The 19,452-nt window shown below is 43.3% G+C and overlaps 1 protein-coding gene across 6 annotated transcripts; it reads left to right on the forward strand.

The window, feature by feature from the left end:
- The first annotated feature begins 992 nt into the window (after positions 1–992).
- On the forward strand, positions 993–19,183 carry ldb1a (LIM domain binding 1a). Of its 6 annotated transcripts, none has more exons than XM_026189550.2 (12): positions 993–1,134; positions 3,897–3,997; positions 12,708–12,810; positions 13,112–13,156; positions 13,363–13,438; positions 14,221–14,323; positions 14,942–15,114; positions 15,201–15,323; positions 15,424–15,501; positions 15,637–15,760; positions 15,935–16,083; positions 18,000–19,183. In XM_026189550.2, exons 2-12 carry the CDS (start codon positions 3,970–3,972, stop codon positions 18,051–18,053), a joined length of 1,056 nt encoding a protein of 351 aa, XP_026045335.1. In that variant the 5' UTR covers positions 993–1,134; positions 3,897–3,969; the 3' UTR covers positions 18,054–19,183. The 6 variants fall into 6 exon arrangements, with proteins under 6 accessions (XP_026045335.1, XP_026045336.1, XP_026045331.1 ...); XM_026189551.2 differs by having other exon boundaries at positions 15,935–16,077; XM_026189546.2 differs by lacking the exon at positions 18,000–19,183 and adding an exon at positions 17,116–17,506.
- Positions 19,184–19,452: the final 269 nt, after the last annotated feature.

Consider the following 19,452-nt stretch of genomic DNA (forward strand, 5'->3'; position numbering starts at 1 on the left):
TTGAAGTAGGCCTACTGCTTTTTTTTAGTGTTTGAAAAGGTTGCAGTTCATCCTCTTGCTTTTCTTGTCCACATATGTCTGGGTGATGGATATTAAAATTTAGACTGTTTTTTTTCTACATAAAATTATATGCTAAATAGATGTAGGTATAGACAGAAAAAACAATGTCTGGAAAGAAGTGTTGCATATTTGTTCCTACAGTAATGTCTCTGCTTGCCACATGTTTGTCTTTCAACTTGAACGCCAGGGAATCTGTTTATTTTGCTGATTGTCATCAGCTTCACTTGTTGGCATCACTGCAAAGCACTGGCCTCATTGCACTTGCAGTGTTTCATATTATCCATGTCTTGACACAAAAGACAACAATTTCATTACTTGATGCTGACAGTTGTCCCCGCCCCCCTGCATTTAGAGTATAATAAACCTTCTCTGGCCCCAGTTTTCCAAGTTTCCTGAGACACAACAGACCCAAACAGTCTGCTTCTCATTATCTGTCATGTCCAAATGAGTCAGTGCTGCCCACGTTTCCTCTGTGTTTTCCTTCAGCGTATCAGCGGCTGTATACTGTACATCTGTGGGAGCTGTAGGACTTATGAGCTTGTCTGTGTGTTGGAGAGACAGGGAAAGAAAGGAACACCACTGTGCCCCAGCACACTCCCTAACTGCTACCTACCGCTGCTCTGCCGTTGCCATGGATACAGTGCCCTCTCTCTCCCCTCTCTCCTGTCTGTCGGTGGGTATGGAGGGATGGGGCTCGAAAGGAGAGGAGAGAAGTGGCTCTGGCTGCTGCCTCTGCGTCATATTCATACCAGTGCAGCTGAGAGCCCCCCACCACCACCACCACCATCACCCCCTCCCTCCTCTCATTTCCCCTCTTCCACCGCCTCCCGCCTCCTTCCTTCCTTCCTTCCCTCCCTCCTTCCTTCCTTCTCATCATCCAATTTGCACACTACTAGACCCCCACCCCCCCACCCCCCCACCCCCCAACCCATTTGTGTCTCCTATCTGCATCTGCTCATCACATTCTTCCTCCCTCACTCTCTCTCTGCTGGCCCAGCTTGGTTTCCTCTGCGTGGCTGGCCTGAGCGGACTTTTTCGCGCGAGTGTGGTAAGAGGAGAAAGAGGAAGACAAAGGTAAGCACAGATATGGAGGACATTTAAGAGTGTTTGTCTGTAAATGAGAGAGTGAGAGAGATAGTGGAGAAAAGAAAAGCGGGGGGGGGGGTAGAACACCTGGAAGACAAAAGAGTGAGAGGAAGGCGATGGTGGCACCAAGAGCCTTTCAAACATTTTAATAGATATTTATGAAGAATCAAGGTGCTCTGTGGAGTGTTTTTACACTGTGTAAAGACAACACACTAGGATGAGACGCATGCCTCAGTAAGCCAAGCTGGCAGCATGTCTGTGTGCAGGCACTTTGCTGTCTGTCACATAGTGTTATGGAACTGCTGCTGCTGCGTGCTCCCACAGTGGAGAGAAGGAGGCGAACAGAGGGGGGAACTTCATTATTCTCAGAGAGCTTTTTTGTGCAATGTGTTGACAGAGCGGGAATCTCTGCATCTGCACAAGCAGGGAGAGTGAGAGGCAGAGAGGAGAGTGAGAAAGAGGATGAACAACAGTGCAGTTAGTGCTGAAGCGCTCGGCTTCAAAGCATTATCACTCCTGGAAACAGGAGCCATTTCCAAAAATCCCATTCGCACACCCTCCCTGCTCTTTCTTCCCTCACGCTCTTTATTTCTGTTTGTTTTTCTTGCATTATTGGGGATGTCTCTGTTGTTCTCTCATATCTTGTGTTGCTCAGAGTTCACAAGTAGCAGGATGTTGTCTTGATGTCAAACCCACTGATCGCGACCATCGAGGTGCACAAAAACACTGAACTGTGACGAAACGGCAGATTGAGATGAGATGACTCCGAAAGACAAACACCGTTGAAACAAAAGACGCCAAAAAAAGTCTGTGTGTGAGAAGGGCAAATGAAAAGAGGAGGGGAGAAGACAAGTAAAGGGAAACGAGGACGCCCGCAGGGTTGTTCATTGTGTCTTGGTCCTAAGAGCAGTGTCTGTCTGACACTGTGTATGACATTTAACTGTGATGCGTCTGCCAGTGAGCTGCTGTGTTGGGAATGTGCCCGTCAGCTTTCATTTCTGTGGAGACAGTTGTTTGTCTTGTGTTGGCATATTGGTTGTGAGTGACAGAAAATGGAAAACAGAGGTTTGTTAAACGAGGCTTCAACTCACTTGGGAGTCCTTTGTTAATGCAGGGACAACACGGATATCATAGACCAGTGGTTATGTAGCCCACTATCAACAACCCCCCCCCCCCCCCCCCCCAAGTTTTTCACATAGTCCACACATATGTCATATTTTTAAACTAAATTTCAACCCAAACTAGGCAGCACTGTTTAAAAAAAAGAAAATGCTGTAAAATTGCCAGCTAACCTGTAACCTGGACTGCATGACATACACTATTCTACTGGCTTCTATTTTAGCCATTTATCTTCTACTTTAGCTGTTTACTAAACTTTTTACTTGTGCCTTTTGTAGCGATCAACCACTGATCCATTACTTTTGAGCTAACTGCTATCTATTTTTTGACTCTTCTGCGTTACTTTGTGTGCACCCTAACTCATTATGCTGCATTAAAAAAAAAAACAGTGCAAACTTTTTCCATGGTTTTCCAAATTCTGACTGGTAATGCAGAAATGGCCTCTGGGACACATGCATCTTTGTTTAAAAAAAAAAAAGTATTCTGCCCGATATTTACTGACGCAGTTATGACCCAGGCTCATTTCCTATCATCTTTAAACCTTTTCACCGTTTCCCGTTTAGTCTCAATAATTTGGTGATAATTCACCGCATAGACTTTCACCCATTTGACAGGATGAAGTAGATGAGCAACAAAGACATCTAAATTATGAGAGTCGGTTATGTGCTTGTGTGTTTGTGTAGTGATGTGTGAGATTATGAGATTATTGGCTCAGAGAGCAGGCACGCTTGGGCCAAGAGAAGTTGTGGGATGAAAGGAAAAGGAAACCAGTGAAATGGAGGAGGGAGAGGAAATGAATCACAATCACATCAAGCTGCAGAAAGGTCAAAGTAATATCAACAGAGTGAGGAGATTAAACTGACAGTTCAGTAAGATTAAAAAGCCAAAAAAAAGGAAAAAGAAGTAGGGTTTGCTGAACAGACGTTTGCAATGGAGTCAGACTGTTTACACTCAGCTCTTGGTTGTGGGCTTGTGCGCATTTGCGCACGCACGCGCCTCCTGCCTCCCATGGGTCTCCGGTGTCCCTGCGCTCCAGGTGGGCTTTGCATTTTTAATCGATACTGTCTGTAGTGATTAACACCCGCGTTTTCTCTGCAGCAGAAAAACAAAAGGAAGGAGAGGGAGACGGAAAGAGAGATGAAAATCTGTCATACATGAGGCACGGTGTGTGTGTGAGAGTGTGTTTGTGCATGCGTGTTTGTTTGGCGGTAATGACCCTCTGCCTCTGGGCTCCTACTGAGTATGTTTATCTCCCACAGCAGCACCGGGCAAAAATAGACGATGCATCACTGACACGCACGCGCACACACACACACCTTGTGCAGTTTCTCTTTTTCCTCTCCTTTGCTCTAATTGCCTCCCTCCTGCATTCTCCATTTCACACACGCTCCCTTGCTCCAGTCCATATTACTTACTCCAGTCTCACACACTCTTTTCTTCCTATTTCACTCCTTTCTCTATTTTCCCTCCCACTTGTGTTGCAATATGCCTATTAATGATGCAGCTAGAGCACCAGTGCCAACTTCCTGCCTCTGACGGAGAGAGAGAGGAGTGTAGTTGTGGTGTACATGCCCTGCTTTGTACCACTCCCTCTTATCTCTCCACCCCTCTGTCTGTGTTGTTTTCCTCAGAGTTGGCCCATGCGAGCAGCGTGTGGACTGAGTGCAGCTGTTTCGTTTAGAGAAGAACCCAACATGTGAGAAGATGTCTGTTGGAGGTTGTGCATGTCCCGGTGAGTGCCTACTCTCTCTTCTTTATCTCTTCCTGTCTCTGATCTCCCTCTTTCCTCCTCCGTCTCTGTGCTCAGTGGTGCTGTCAAAAGATGACTTATGTAAAAGTGCTGCAAACCCCCCTAGGGCCAACGTCAAGCTATGCGAGTGTGAGTTTGTGTGGGCATGCAGTGTGGCGGTGAATCCATGCTTCACTCGCAGCACATGTCCTAAAACAAGGTTATAGACTGAGGCTACCACACTTTAGGATTGAGTTGTTCAGCAGAGCCTCTCAGTCACGCTAGCCTGCTGTGCGGTTGATCAATGGCTCTTTGAGTTTTACCACATACAGAGACTGAGATATCAATAAGTACTCCATTTCTCAGCTTCATCTGGCCACTGTAGTTTTGCTTAACGGATATTAGGGCTCTTGTACATCTAGAAGAGTTGTTGGAACTCACTGCTTAGTGTCACATACATTTTAGATTTGTCCCGGGGGTCAGAACTGAATGAGGCAAAAGTACTTTAATTTACTTGCTTCAAAATGGTTTAAAGCTCCCTTGATGGATTTAAACTATTAATGAGGGTACTTAAGACTTAACCAACTTGCCTAGAGTTAAGCTACATTTGGGCTATTGCACAGCTCTTTGTCATTGTGACTTTGCATTTTGCATTCCTGCATGTCTTTCAGAAAATAAGACTTGCACTCTTAAGCTTTAACGGTTAGCTAAAGTATGGATTATAACCACAGAATTGAGTGTTATTGATATTCAGGATCTACAGTTGGCTCTTGTGCTACTCTATCAGAGCAAGAGGAAGAGCATCTAGTACAGTCGGAGTCTGTCTGCACATGTCAGTCTCTGGCAAGCAAAATGTTTTGGCAGTTTTTATCAAGTACATCTTCTAATCTGTTCTCTTCATGGTGTGTTTGATCCCCCTTTTTTTGACTTTGGAGCAATTTCTCTTTAAAAGTATCCCACTGAGAGCAGGCAGGCTACAGAGATGGTTGCCTTGCACACAGTGAAAAGCCTCACGGTGCCAGGGGACGGGCTCTGTGCATCACATTGGAAAAGATATCAGATAGAAATTGAATCGTAGCATCTGCTCGGGGGATTTTGGAGAGGGCAGATTGAATTAGGGTGTCAGTATCATTTTAATGGGGCTGCTCTGATTCATGGGCAATCAGCTATCAAATGGAGTAATATTAGGGCCTCTGCTTGATGTCCTTCTCTCAGATGTTTTTGTTTCTGTACTATCTAGGTTCTTTTCTCCCTCCTGTAGCATTTCAGTGACTCTGCCTCCTTCGTTCCCCCTGTTAACAGACCGTACTGTGGAGCAGAAACTTTTAATGACATCCACATGTTTTTGAAGGATGTACGGAGAACACGGTCCACCAGAGTGATCTGCCATGTGCATGCCGTGTACCACCGCTTAAACAGTCACAGACTTACATAGGCTTACACATGCGTGCTTGGAAAAATTTGCAGTGCAGGATGCAAGTACACTCGCTCGTTTGTGCACCATCACGAGGAGCCTGCTAGGACAAGTTTAGGCTGGTAGGTCTCACAAATAACCAGAGTCATGTTGATCCAAGCTGGTTTGCTGTTTCTCTTTCTCTCTCTCTCTCTCTCTGTCTCCCTCCCTGTGTCTGCATGCTGTAAATCATTATATTTGAAGGCTGGTTTGTTTACATTCTTGTATGTTCCTGAATGGGAGATCTTCCCCATCATTCCTGCATGAATCTACATTGTAAAAACAAGTTGTCTATAGTTCTAACATCATTTTCACATTTATTCGGTCAGAATTGCACAGATGTGTTTTGTTTTTTCACTAGGCATACTTGCTGTTTATAAGCCAGAATAAAGAACGGCATTCTCATGGCTGTCTAGCTCGGTGACAACCCTGTGACATCCTGCTGTTGTTGTGACTTTGCTGTGAATTAACCTTTTTAAGGCTTTGTTCCTTGCGTGAAGGAGATTCGTCCTAACACAGTGGAGCCAATCACATCCTTTGTTCAGGCTAAATGGTAAAAATAGATTGCTTGTGAGCTGAAGATACCCCCCCCATTCTCGCATGCACCCACTCAAGCATGCGCTCCCCTTTGCTCACCACTCTCTCCGTCTCTCACCCATCCCACTCTAACCCCTCCCTCCCATTTCTGCCTTCCTCATCTCACTCTCTCGCCCCTCTTCCTTTCCCTCTTTCACCCTCTCTTCCTCTCCCTTTCAGTCACTCCTTCATCCCTCGCCTACTGCCTTTTGCAGTAAAAGTGGCGTTACCTCATGCAGAAAGTCACGTGGTTCCTGATTAAAGAAAAGTGACTTAAAGCAGAGCCAAGATGGCAGCCAAACAGCTAGGATTTTTTTTTTTGTGTGATTACTGTTACACAACAACGTGACTCCTTCAGCTTTATCTCACTGAACTGAAAAGCCTGCCTCGCTTTCTTTTTCTCCTCAATTCTCTTGCTTCTTCTCCTTTCCCCGCCTCTCTCTATTCTACTGAGACTCTCAGATCTTGTTTGCTAGATCAAAATGGCTGTGTGTGCAGAGGCAGAGAGAAAGAAGGAATGCGTGGGAGACAGACAGAGATGCTGGGGGAGTCGGAGAATTTTTTTTTTTTTGTTGGGGGGGGGAGAGTGGAGATGAGCTGTAGTGATGTCACATCTGCTGCAGGCTGACAGGATGGCAAGAGAAAGCTGGCATGTGCCACCCAGCTGAAAACAGGGGGAGGATAGGGAGACATCGAAATGGGGAGGAAATTATTTTTCTATTGAAGCACACCTGTAATTGTAAAACATGTACAAGCTAGTGAAGACGACAGCAGACTGCTGTAAAAACAAAGTATAAGGAGAGCTGAAAACTATATCTTTGTGCCGCCTATGTGGACTCAACACCAGGAATGGTTTATTAATCCAACCAGATTTGTTTTTTCTCCCCCTTTTTATTAAATGTATCATGAATTATTCAACCTGTGCAAAGTAAAGTTGGTGTCAAGATGGGTTAGAGCGCTGAATGGCAAGCCTTATATTTGATCAGTTTTATGCAAATCAAGACTAATATTGAAACACTGACATTATTGAAGGGAGTTTTGCTGTAAGTTGTTTCTTCTGCTTCTAATTTTGGGTAAGAGAGTAAGTGATGTTGTGCATCGCTTTAAGTTTACATATTTCATTACAATTAAATGCTGTGTCTTTATACCCTTTTGGGGATTTCCATGCTTAGTCTCTAAATAATATCGTAGTCTGTCTTAGTTCTTAAGTTTAAACAGCTAAAATTTTATCTGGAGAACTTACCACCCCCACGAATTTCATTTCAGCAGGGAGACTGTGAAATTCATTTTAAAACCTAAAATTTTAACTCTTTCCAAGGAATTTGTTAATTCAGTCTGGCTGCAGGTCCGAGATCTGTGTTGTTGCTACTGTTCACGACACAGACCTTCACACAGACATGAGGTTTTTCTCTCTGTCGTTATCCTTTGCCATGTCTTGAACACACACTGTTAACTTCCTCTCGGTAAACCACAGCAGCATCCTCTGGGTGACGCCTGTGTTAGGACAGTCTCCTGCCTTGTTGCTATCACTTCCAGTCAGGTGTCACAACAGTTTCCCAGACAGGCTTATACTTCCACTGCGGTGTCTAAAAAAGCAGCAACAGGAATTGGAACATCCTCTTCTTCACCAGCTTTCTTCAGATTTCCTCAGTGCTGCTAAAAGCTCTTTTGTCACACGCTTGGTCAAAGTCGTAATGCATTTGAAGGGCCTGGAAAATGTTTTCGAGGCATAATTACATGTGGCTAGTGTGTGATGACCTACTTTGTTTATCAATATCAGTTTTTCCTAGTATATTATTTGCCTAAGCAAGCCAGAGTTTAAATAACCAATGAATAAATAAAAATGGAAAAACCTTTTTTTGCAACAATGAAACAAAGCACAGAAGTCGAGCAAGACAAAGCAGACTGAATGCAAGTCGGCCCAACTCTCTCTCTGTGTGTGCGTGTGCGTGTGTATAGATAGATAGATAGATATAAAAAAAAGACGATATATCGGTGTTTGTACACGAATACCTGTGCCGTTCAAAACCTCCTTTTCTGAGACCAAAATAGGACTTAGTTCCTGCGCTATGGTGCCTTTAATGTTATCACTGCCTGCCAGGTGACTATGTGCTAAATGTGACTCTTACCGAATACAGATTAAAGAGGATTCAGTTCAGAGTAATGCATGTGGTAATGCATATTGCCATGAAATCCACACTAATGGATTTTGTGCATATGTATATTGTTGATGATAGAATTTAATATACAACTACAGCGGAGCATGTACAAATTTGTTGTTATGGCCAAAATCAAATATTACTGTAAACTCCAGGACAGTAAATTCATTCTACTTTGAAGCATGAGATAAAAATTTTTTTCTTTTATCAGCATTTGCCAGCAGAGGGAGATGCTGTCCTTTCACACCTCTGTGCAAGTCCATCAAAACTGACTTGCACAAGGAGTTGATACACCAGCCAGCTTTGGTTTTGTTCAACAAGCGATCTCAAAGTTGGGCTTGTGTTATCACTAACAGATTAGACCACAGGTGGTGCATCCTTCTCTGAAAACTGCGTACAGCAGTGCCTGCTTTTTTTTTTTTTTTTTTTTTTGCATACAGTTTTACATATCTCTGCTCTATATATAACATAGGGTTTGTGCGCTGAGAGACGCTGGTGTGGGTCAGATGTGTTTACTGTACATCTCAAAAAGCATAGCTTCACTTCCCTAGGCTGCACTCCCGGCTTATAGAAATTCTAACTGACTGGCAGCTCAAGTGAAAGCCTCAACAAATGAGCTTAAAATGCACTTTGAGACCACAAATGGTTCTCTAGGCCTCAAATATATTGCTTGTAAACATTAGAGTGGTTATTGATTAAAAGTGAGGCTGCAGATTAGCCTACGCGAACTGAGGCTATGACGGGCACAGAGCTGTGGTTGAAAAGATTTGAGTCATCAGCCGCGTCAATCACTTTTAATAGGCCTTTACAAAGCTACAATTAAAAGCGCTATGTCGGTAGCAAGTCATAACTGATTTAATGGTATAAATAGGATGTTTGATTCACACTCCATGAAAAGAATAAAGGTTAAGGGGTTTTAAGATTGTGCAGGACTTGGATGACCACTAGTTTAAATGGGTCCAGCACTGCTAACACAGTGTTACTTTTACAGCATATTCTAAAAGGACTACTCATTCTTCATGAGTGATCATTATGACTGATTGACTGTTTCAGTGCCCTCACACAGAGCTTTCATAAATGGTCGGACACTCTGCGTGGGAAGTTGAGAAGAAATCATCTCAGACACTGCAGTTTCACGGGACATAATCCTGTCACTTTGATCCACAGTTAAAGTAGGAAAAAGACATATTTTATTGCAGCCATATCTGATCATGAAATCTGAGATTCAGCTTTTACTGAGCAGTAATGAAGTATATGTAACTTTTTAGATTAAAAATGCTTGAATGAGGGGAAAAAAAAAGTGCAGACATAATGATGCATTTTTTTTTCTTTTTGCAACACGTGGTTACTTGGTCAAGTATTAAGATATTTAATTATCTAGCACTGCAGTTAGGGAGCAATGTGGTGTGTTTTAAAAATCAGCCTGTTCACACACAATTTTAACAAAGTGAAGTGCAAGATAGTTAAATATCTGAGATATGTCACATGTAATACTTGGACAAAAAGATAGACTTGCAAGTGAGCTACATGTTTCAGTGTATTTCACTTGTGTGGCATCTTATTACAATGCTATTATAGACTATGACACTTTATGACTTGTAATAAATACAGTAGGCAAAGTGCAGATGGATATTTGATTGCATCAATGAAAGAAGAAAAAAGAGCTACCTTACCCTCCTAAACTCTGCTGACCCAAATATTATTCATACCCACTATACTTCAGCGCAGGGCTGGCACAGAAACGGCATGGCCCACAATGCTGTCAGACTGTGGAATAAGATTAAGTGAGACGGTTGTTCCTCGCAATGGGGACCCACCTTGTACTACACTGGGGGCCACTGGTCTACTGATGGGACAAATTGGGGGCCCCAATTTGTCTTGACTGGGGCCTGAGATTTTTGTCCCGGTCTGTGTGTAGGGATGGGCGGAGGAGCCTGGAGGAAGGCGGGGCCTTTGTTTGTTCGTGTCTCGGCTGGCAGGAACAAAGGGTCCGGTAGTAGTAGAACACAGTCCTCCAGACAAATGACATTTAAAACATATAAGCAGGAATTGCAAATTCACCAGAAGCGGGGAAGTAGCGGGAGTGTTTCAGTTCCCGTCGTCAGCTGTTTGGTTTAGGACCACAAGAGTACATTATCAGCGGCGGAGAATTCACCATCCAGCCGCTCCGGCTAGCAGCAAGGCTAGCTGGCTAGAAACACCGACCCGAGGTGTTGAGCAGCACCGCGTTTAGGTGGACGTTTCTCTGCAGGTAACTCAATCGAACTGGTATACCAGGTTAGCAGCATCACAGGTTCACAATATCCGCTGAAATTGATCGTAAACAGACACGGGGGGATAGGGAGCGGAGGGCGGTGATATTTAGCAAGTGGGTTAATAGCTTAGCAATGGCATCCGTTTTCTGCAAACGGTTAATGTTAATGAACGCGGCCCTGTGGTTCAGTTTACGCCTGGCCCGTGCTGTTAAAGTGGATGCTCGCGCATTTTTACAGGTATACTGCTCATGCATGTGAATACACGGAGCAATGAGGTGACACCAGAGAGCTGTGCAAATACGTTAGGAGTCTTGCACATAGCTTTGGATGTTTTATTGGCTGATGGCCATCCTCTGGATGCAGCTCTATTGTTTGCATTAAGCAGTTTGGGCGGACTGAACTGCATCAAAGTCCAGTTAAGTTAACCTTTTGTTAGCGTAGTGAAATATGCATCTCTCACCTTGTTAAAGTTTACTCTGTTCAAGGATGCTTAAGGACTGTAGTCATTTGTCAGTACGTGACATCCTTTAACCTCAGGTGCCTCTGAGCCTGTCTTTTCGTGTTAGTAGTTGTTTACATGCATAAGGATCTAATGATCTGCAGGGTTTTTTTTTTTTTTTAGATGGGTTAGTACTGCTGATTGAACCTCATATTTGTGTGTGTATTTATGTTAGAGGTGAGAATCCCCCATGTGTCAACATTTTTTTTTCCTCAGGGCCTTTGTTTTAAAATATCTTTGCATAATTTGATTGTAGCTTCATTGTAGCTGTTTCTGTTTTCACATTAAGGGTTGTGATTGAAGAAAGGTTGTTTTTTTTGTTTTTTCACAATAGAGATGTGATTTGTTACACTGGACATTATGTTTTGCACAAAGCTGTGGGATCAGCATCAAAATGAACAAAGGCTTATCATATGGGCCTGAATGCAGTCTGGGACTAATGGCTAGACTTGCTGGGGGTGGGTGTATAGGTCAGAGGTAATGTGTAGGGAACCATTGTTGGGTGGCCTTGAGCAAGATCAGCCTCATACTAATAGGGAGGAGAAGATGACCTACCATGACTCTTGAGAGTATACAGAAAGAAGGAAGAAAAGGGTGAAAGTAAATGGAGGAGGAGTTGTAGTAGTGTGTGGTGAAGGAGGACAATTAATGTTTTTCTCTCTCTGTTTGAACCTAACAATCACCATTTGAGAATTGGTGCACATGTAGATAACTCGATCAGTTCACAGAAAGTGGCAAAAATCTTACATTTACACCCCTCTATGGTTTTGGTTTGCATTAGCATGCATGGCGCTGGGAGTCCACGTTTCTCCCCCTGCTGGTTTTAATTAAGTACAGCCCCCTCTTTCCTATGCCAAGCAGACAGTGACCAACCGTTGTGCATAAATTGTAGGTCAAATTAACATTATGCAGGTGCCTGTTGGGAATACCACATTTACAGGCAGTGTAGGCATTGTTAAACAACTGGATACAAATGGGTTTTGCTGTTATTTAAATGTTGCTAATACCTGCCTATCAAAACATACTTTAAATTCCTCATGTTGGTGCCCCACTTCTGTGTCTGCTTCAAAGGGTAGGGGAACTGGAGGGTTGCTGTGACTGGCCGGTCTGACTCAGATTTCTAGGGGTTGTTTTCCTACAACCTGGGTATAAAATATCTTTTGAGACCCTAAAACTTGAAGCAGCTGTTTGTGTGGAGCCTTCTTGAGTAGATGTTTTCTCAGCACTGCCAGATTGTTTGAGCATGACTGTGTTATCTGGGCAGACAGGGGTTAACAACAGCCAGTGTAGGGATGGGGGGGGGGATGGGTATAGAAGAGGCAGCAAGAGGGGGGAGTCCAGCACACAGTGTAGAGAGGCATGGTTTTAGGTTCACATAGGGCTGTATGTTGAGAGGAGGGTCACCAGTAATGGTACAGGTGCCACAAAAATACAAAAAATATGCCAGTGGATCTGGTTTCCACTCATTTTGCAGTTTGTGTTTTCAGATGTCTACAGGTTAATAAATATACCCCCCCTCCCCAAAACAATCATTTGTTTTCTTGTCCATTTAGCAGATTGAAGGTGCATTAGATGATGAGAGCAGCAGGAAATTGTTATGGCAGTGGGCTTTTATTTGAACAAGTCTGAACAAAATCATCCAACATTAGATTACTGAGATGTTGCTGCGATTTGAATGAGCTAAATCCAAAGTAATCTAAATCTCCTTTAATTCTCTGCCCCCCCCCCCCCCCCCCCTCCTCCTCCTCCTCTGCTCCGGGGTTGTGTGCAGGCTGTTCGTCAAAGTCATTCAAGCTGTACTCTCCTAAGGAGCCCCCCAACGGCGGCAGCTTTCCCCCCTTCCACCCAGGCGCTATGCTGGACAGAGATGTGGGGTAGGTCTGAGCTGAGCTCTCAAGGGAAATTTGTGAATTCATTCAGCCAGTAAATTATGCCATTTGTTACCCTCTTGATGTCTTATCTTTTGACTTCTTGCAGGCTTCTTGTTTTTATTATAAAATCAGTTTTCTTGATGTTTACTTAAGAATATAAGACGTCTGTTTTTACATTTATTTATTTAATTTTAATAATATGGAGAGGTTATGAAATGCAATCTATTTGCAGAATGTTATTAAAGGCATACATGCTTGGTGGAGATTATCAATATCTTTTTTTTTTTTTTTTTTTTTGTCCTAGGCCTACACCCATGTATCCCCCCTCATACATGGAGCCTGGAATGGGGTGAGCACATTGATGCTTAAATAATTAATGCCATTTGATCCTGTTTTAGGTCAGAAGTCCTTTATATAGCATATACTGTTCAAAAATTTATGCTGCATTTAGTTTGAAGCTGCTCTTGGATTATTGCTTTTGTTTGCACTACGGGTGTAAGTGCACTGAAGCAGCCCCCACTGCAGGGTGTTGAATATCCCCATTTTCTGTTTCAGGAGACCCACACCGTATGGGAACCAGACAGACTACCGGATATATGAGCTGAACAAAAGATTACAGAACTGGACAGAGGTGAGAATCGTTTTGTATTTCACACAGTGTAGTAGCAACCCAACACAAACTGTTTCACAAAAACACAGAGCCTGTCTTTTATTTCCAAGCAGGAAATGTAATAAAGTCCTCGTAGAACTACATTTTGCAGATCCTGTAAACCACTTACCGGTACTGTTGCCCTATTTTTAGATTTCCCTCCCAACAGCTGTTGATGTGTAGGTAACCATGTTAGGGATTATGCGAGAAAATTAAGTCAGAACTCAGACTTGAGTTACATCCAGACTCTAATAGGATTATCTGATAAACCTGGCTAAAACATAATTGGAGTACCAACTGTTTCTATGCCTAAACGGGCAAAAGAGTAGCCATTATGTGTTGTTACGTTGTGAGGCTGTTTGCACACTACAGGAAATGCTACAGCTGGAAGAACTACTGGAATTGAGTTTTACTTTCAGGAAAGTGAATTGTTGGGTTTGGTTGCTTATCCAGGAAAACACACTTTAACATTTATCTTTAAGAAAATGCTTAAAGCTGCTGAATGACTATCATCTGAGGTGTCACAGGGTGAGATTCAGGTACACCATGGACAGGTCGCCAATCGCAGGGCTTTTTGCGTGCGTTTCATTCTGTTGTCCTGAGGAGTAGAAAGGTTATAGGAGAGGTGCAGGTATATGAATTTCTAGTTCTTGTTTTTTTCAAATGGCATCTGTTCTTCCTTTTGAACATGACCTATTTTAACATAACTCACTGCACATTTTGAGGAATCAAAAACTGAAAAATGTTTCTTCTTCTGCTCATAGGACTGTGACAATCTCTGGTGGGATGCCTTCACCACAGAGTTTTTTGAAGATGATGCTATGCTCACGATCACTTTCTGTCTGGAAGATGGTCCAAAACGATACAGTAAGAAATATGTTTTCAAAGAAATGATAGCTGCTTGTCATTGAATATGTTTTATTTTAACACCCTACAATAATAAAGAGAAAACCCCAACAATCAGGTGACCTGCTTATGAGCAAGCACTTGGCAACAGTGGGAATGAGAGACAGGACAAAAGACACACTGTAGAAAAGAACCAGAGATTAATAATAACTAATGATTAAATGCAGAGTGGTTTATAATCAGAGTGAAAAGAAGTAAGTGAAGAGGAAACACTTGCTGCATTATGGCAAGGCCCCAGCAGCCCAGAGCTATTGGAGCATAACTAAATAGGATTGAGGATCACCTGATCCAGCCCCAAATATAAGCTTTATCAAAAAGTAAGGTTTTAAGCCTAATCTTAAAAGTAGAGGGTGTCTCCTGAATCCAAACTGGGAGCTGGTTCCACAGGAGAGGGGCCTGAAAGCTGAAGGCTCTGCCTCCCATGCTACTTTTAAATGTCCTGCTGTCTAAGAGAAGAGTGGTCTGTTGGGGTTGTACCGTATTATAAGGTTTTTATAAATCAGATGACGGCTTTTTTTTTTTTTTTTTTTAATGTCCTGTCAGCTTTAAGCTTTTAACTTTGGCACATTTTGTCTGCAGCCATCGGCAGAACGTTGATTCCCCGGTACTTCAGAAGTATCTTTGAGGGGGGCGCCACTGAGCTCTTCTATGTTTTGAAGCATCCAAAGGAGTCGTTCCATAGTAACTTTGTGTCTCTCGATTGTGACCAGTGCACCATGGTGACCCAGAACGGCAAACCTATGTTTACACAGGTAATGCCAGTGTGGATAATAGACGCACAATTGTCTCTGAACCTTTTGTTGAGATGGTAACCCATGATCTCTGCTGTTTGATTTAGATTTGTGTTGAGGGCCGCCTGTACCTAGAGTTTATGTTTGACGACATGATGAGGATCAAGACGTGGCACTTCAGCATCAGACAACACAGAGAGGTCCTACCGAGGAGCATTTTGGCTATGCATGTGAGTTGCCGTGTAAACAAGCCCCTCTTTAATACTCAGATTCACGTACCGTGCGTGCAATTGGTCATTACTTGTTTGTTTTTTTCCCCCTATCCTCCAGGATCCCCAGATGCTTGATCAGCTGGCTAAAAATATCACCAGATGTGGGCTGTCCAACTCCACGCTCAACTACCTCCGTGTAAGCAAATTTCCTTCTTGATCTTGTTCTTTTTTTTTTTTCTTCTTTTTTTTGGTAACATATTGGTGAATTATCTGTGTTTGGAACAATCTAACATCTATCATTCAACTTTGGCCTCTCTCGTCTTCCCTTAAGCTATGTGTGATATTGGAACCCATGCAAGAATTGATGTCTAGGCATAAAACCTATAGTTTGAGCCCCAGAGACTGCCTGAAGACCTGCCTCTTCCAAAAGTGGCAAAGAATGGTAGCGCCTCCAGGTAACGCGTTTGAAATAGCCAGTGGCATTTATGATAGTTACCCTTTCAATTTAAGCTTTGAAGCACCCATACTAAAATCCAGCAGCTGCTGCGTGATAGTTTCTTATCTGTAAATGACCTAGAAACTAGTGATTTATAGAGATTTATGTGAAACATGTCTTTCTGTGCTTGTAGCTGAGCCTGCCAGACAAGCTCCAAACAAGCGGCGGAAAAGGAAGGTGTCCGGCGGGAGCACCGTGAGCTCTGGCGGAGGCAGCAATAACAACAGCAACAGTAAAAAGAAGAGTCCAGCCAACAGCTTTTCACTCTCCAGCCAGGTACCTGTAAGCATTACATCTACTTGACTTCTGTCTGCACCTCCAAACTTCAGCTGAGCAAGGCATGGGGGGGAAAAAAAGGGTGTAAGGGTTGGAAAGAAGGGCAGAGGGGTCAGAAAATTCTTTGTATGCGTATATTGGGTGGGAGCTGGGGTTGCTAGCATGTTTAGTTGTAGTACCAGGTTTGGGTGGAGGTAGGTCAGGGAGGCATTTGGACTCGGAGTTTGGTGGGATTAGGTTTTTGTGTGTGTGTGTGTGTGTGTGTGGGGGTGTGTGTGTGTGCGTGTGTGTGTGGTTTTGTTTTTTGTAATTCTACAGAGGATAGATTTAGGTTTTAGACCCCCTCATGTGATCCAGTGATGGGCAGTCCCTGGTCCTCTAGGGCCACAGGTTAAACGGTCTATCATATAGAGGAGGTACTACTGACCTCCGTCTCTGCTTAATATATTTTGGGTCTGTGGGGTAGGGTTAACCTTGCTCTGATTTCCAGTGGGATAGTTAGGCTTTCACTCTAAATCTGCCGTGTTATCCCGGTCTTAGAGTTACCACTGAGTCTATCAGAGCACGTGATTTCACACAGCACTGCTTGTTTGACTGAGCGAACGAGACCCGAGGTGGAATGAAAACCCCCGTGATGCAGCACTCAAGGATCAGGGATGCCCACTTCTGGCCAGTAGGAAAGGCTTCTCGACCCTGGTTCTCGGGACAGGGAGTCAGGGCCACATGGACTACTTAAATGTCTGAGTAGATGACCTGAACACACATTGTCCAGTTGTGATTTGGTTCAGAATAAGAGGACACTAAAATGGAAAGCTTTTAATACTTGGGTTCCCTTGATTTCCAGTATAATGACGTTCATAAAACAAATAAATGTAATGCTGGAATTGAGCCCAGTCAGATTGCACCTAAAGCAAAAACCAAAACGAAATGAACAACTACAGAGTTGAGTTCAGGGTTAGTGACCCATGCGTGCAGTCATTCCGCGCACCCCCCTGTATTATGGGGATAATTTGTACCGGCCCTTGCTGTCCCCTTTAGGATGTGATGATGGTGGGCGAGCCCACTCTGATGGGAGGGGAGTTTGGTGACGAGGACGAGCGTCTGATCACGCGGCTGGAGAACACGCAGTACGATGGGGCGAATGGCCTGGAGGATGAGGACAGTTTCAACAGCTCACCTGCACTGGGGGCACACTCGCCCTGGAACAACAAGGCACCCTCCAGTCAGGAGAGCAAGAATGACAACTCCCAGTCGTCCCAGTAGACGAGGGGGGTCCCAACTCGTTTTGTTTTTGTATTTTTTTTTTCTCCCCCCCCCAAAAAACTTACTGGGATCCACCTGAGCCAACATGCTAGCAAGAGGGGTCAGGGAGGGCGGCTTCGAGCGCTTATGTTGAGTTAATTTTTATTTGTGTTCTTTCATGATAAAAGGAGAGTGGGTGGTGAAATAGATTGACCAATCGAGCTTATTGCCATCACACAAAGGCCAGTTCAGCCACTCTACCTCCCTCACATGATCATTGGTGCTCAGCCTTGGCCCTAGTCTGCCCGGCTACAACCAGTCCTCTTAGTGGTGTGGTGAGTCTGGCGGGCTGGCAGTGTGCGTGTATGTGTGTTTACCCCCCCACCTCCCTCGTCCCGCAATCATCGCTCACCACAATGTTTGAGCCAGAGTTGGCGTGTCCGGTTGTCCGAGTGCTCGCAGCGGCGCCCATGTCAGCGGGTTCTTGTTCCAACCTCGGGTCTCTCAGGCGTGCGTTCCCGTCAGCCTCGCACGTCACTGTTTCTGTTGTGCTCATGTCACAGGGAAGGAATGCTTAGCTTTTATTTGACATGTTTTTGCAGGCTGCAGAAAACTGTGTGCACTCTTAGTATCAAAATTCAACGTTCGGTTTTTAAAAACTCAATTATTTGTTTTTGTAGGACCTGGTTGGAACAAAAACCTGTACAGTGCCGGAGCTTGAGGACCGGAGTTGAGAACCACTACGCTAAATCTTAAACACACACAAACACTGACAGACACACACCCATACACATACACACACATGCAAACACGCACACACTCACAGCAGTGCGCACACACTAACACGGTTACCTTACACCTTCAGCATAAAACGTTGAGGTACTGGAGAAAGGTGGTATGCAGCGTGTCTGGACCAGAGCACCAGGCGCTAACAGAAGTGTGTTTTTATTTTCTATGTTTTAGACTTGTTTTGATTTTGTTTTGTTTTTCAATTTTTTTGTAAACAATTTCTAAAAATAAACAGACAAGCAAGCCAACAAAAAACACCCCAGAATATTCTTTGCACTGTTTTCCACTATTAACGGCAATCTATTTTTCTTATGAATTGACGGTGTATTTTTTTTCCTTTTCTATTATTGCTAATGTAAGAACTGTAAACATCTGAAACCTGCAGTATATTAATGTAGAAATATTGCTGTTAGATCATTCTTATTGTGATGGTAAATAACTTTCATGTAAGTCTATCCTTGATATGTCATCCATGTGTCTCAGACATCCAGCTGTCATCTGGCCCATTGGCTTCAGTGCTAAACAGGCTGGAGACAACAGGGCCAGTGCTTAACTATCTGATGCGAGTTCAGAGTAGCACACTGGAAACCAGTTTCCCCAGGTAAATTTCCATCGAGCACCTGGTTCACATCTGTTGTCTTATCATCGCAGAACTGTTTGCTTTGTCTTCAGATCTCTATATTGGGGTGAGGGTCCTCTATTCAAAGAATATAATGATAGAAATCAAATTTGCTACTCAAATATTTTAAAAACAACTTTTGATGGGGTTGTAAAATAAAAAATAAGACTTTTGTATTAACTTAAGCTTCCCAGAAATGTTTTTAAGTACAATTAAGAAAGCTGCAGACCAAGGAGCTACATGTAAAGATTCTTATACTGTTTAAACGGCGCTGTTTTATGTTATATAATGAATCATTTGTTGGCTTTACTCCTCATGTTTGTGTCTGTGCTTGTATATTTTTAGGTAGTAATTTCTGTAAAAGTTATTCTATGTATTCCTCCCTAGAACTATGAGATACTCAATCTAATGTAAAGAGATGAAAAACCTCTTAAGTTTTTTGTTTTTTTTGTTTTTTTTTTTAAAAACGTGATTTTTAATGGTACAATCACTGACTTAAAAAACAATTTTTGCCCGCATTTTAGGAAACTGTATTTATTTTTCTATGTACTGATGTTCTGTTTAGGTTGAACCCACCTGTACAATATTCATGATGATATATGGAGGAATTTGTGGGGCTGCTGAGTCAGTTAATGCCAACGGAGGTCATTCTGTTGTGTTTCTTACGGAGATGCAGTTTGCACATTGTTCTGTTGGCTCAGTATTATCGAGGAGGAATTTAAATG

This window comes from Astatotilapia calliptera, chromosome 13, assembly GCF_964374335.1.
Source record: "Astatotilapia calliptera chromosome 13, fAstCal68.1, whole genome shotgun sequence".
NCBI lineage: Eukaryota > Metazoa > Chordata > Actinopteri > Cichliformes > Cichlidae > Astatotilapia > Astatotilapia calliptera.

Coding starts and splice junctions, on each gene's coding strand:
- ldb1a (XM_026189546.2), top strand. CDS start 3,970: ATGTCTGTTGGAGGTTGTGCATGTCCCG. Junction 12,811..13,111: donor ATGCTGGACAGAGATGTGGG/GTAGGTCTGAGC, acceptor TTTTTGTCCTAG/GCCTACACCCATGTATCCCC. Junction 14,324..14,941: donor AGATGGTCCAAAACGATACA/GTAAGAAATATG, acceptor TTTTGTCTGCAG/CCATCGGCAGAACGTTGATT.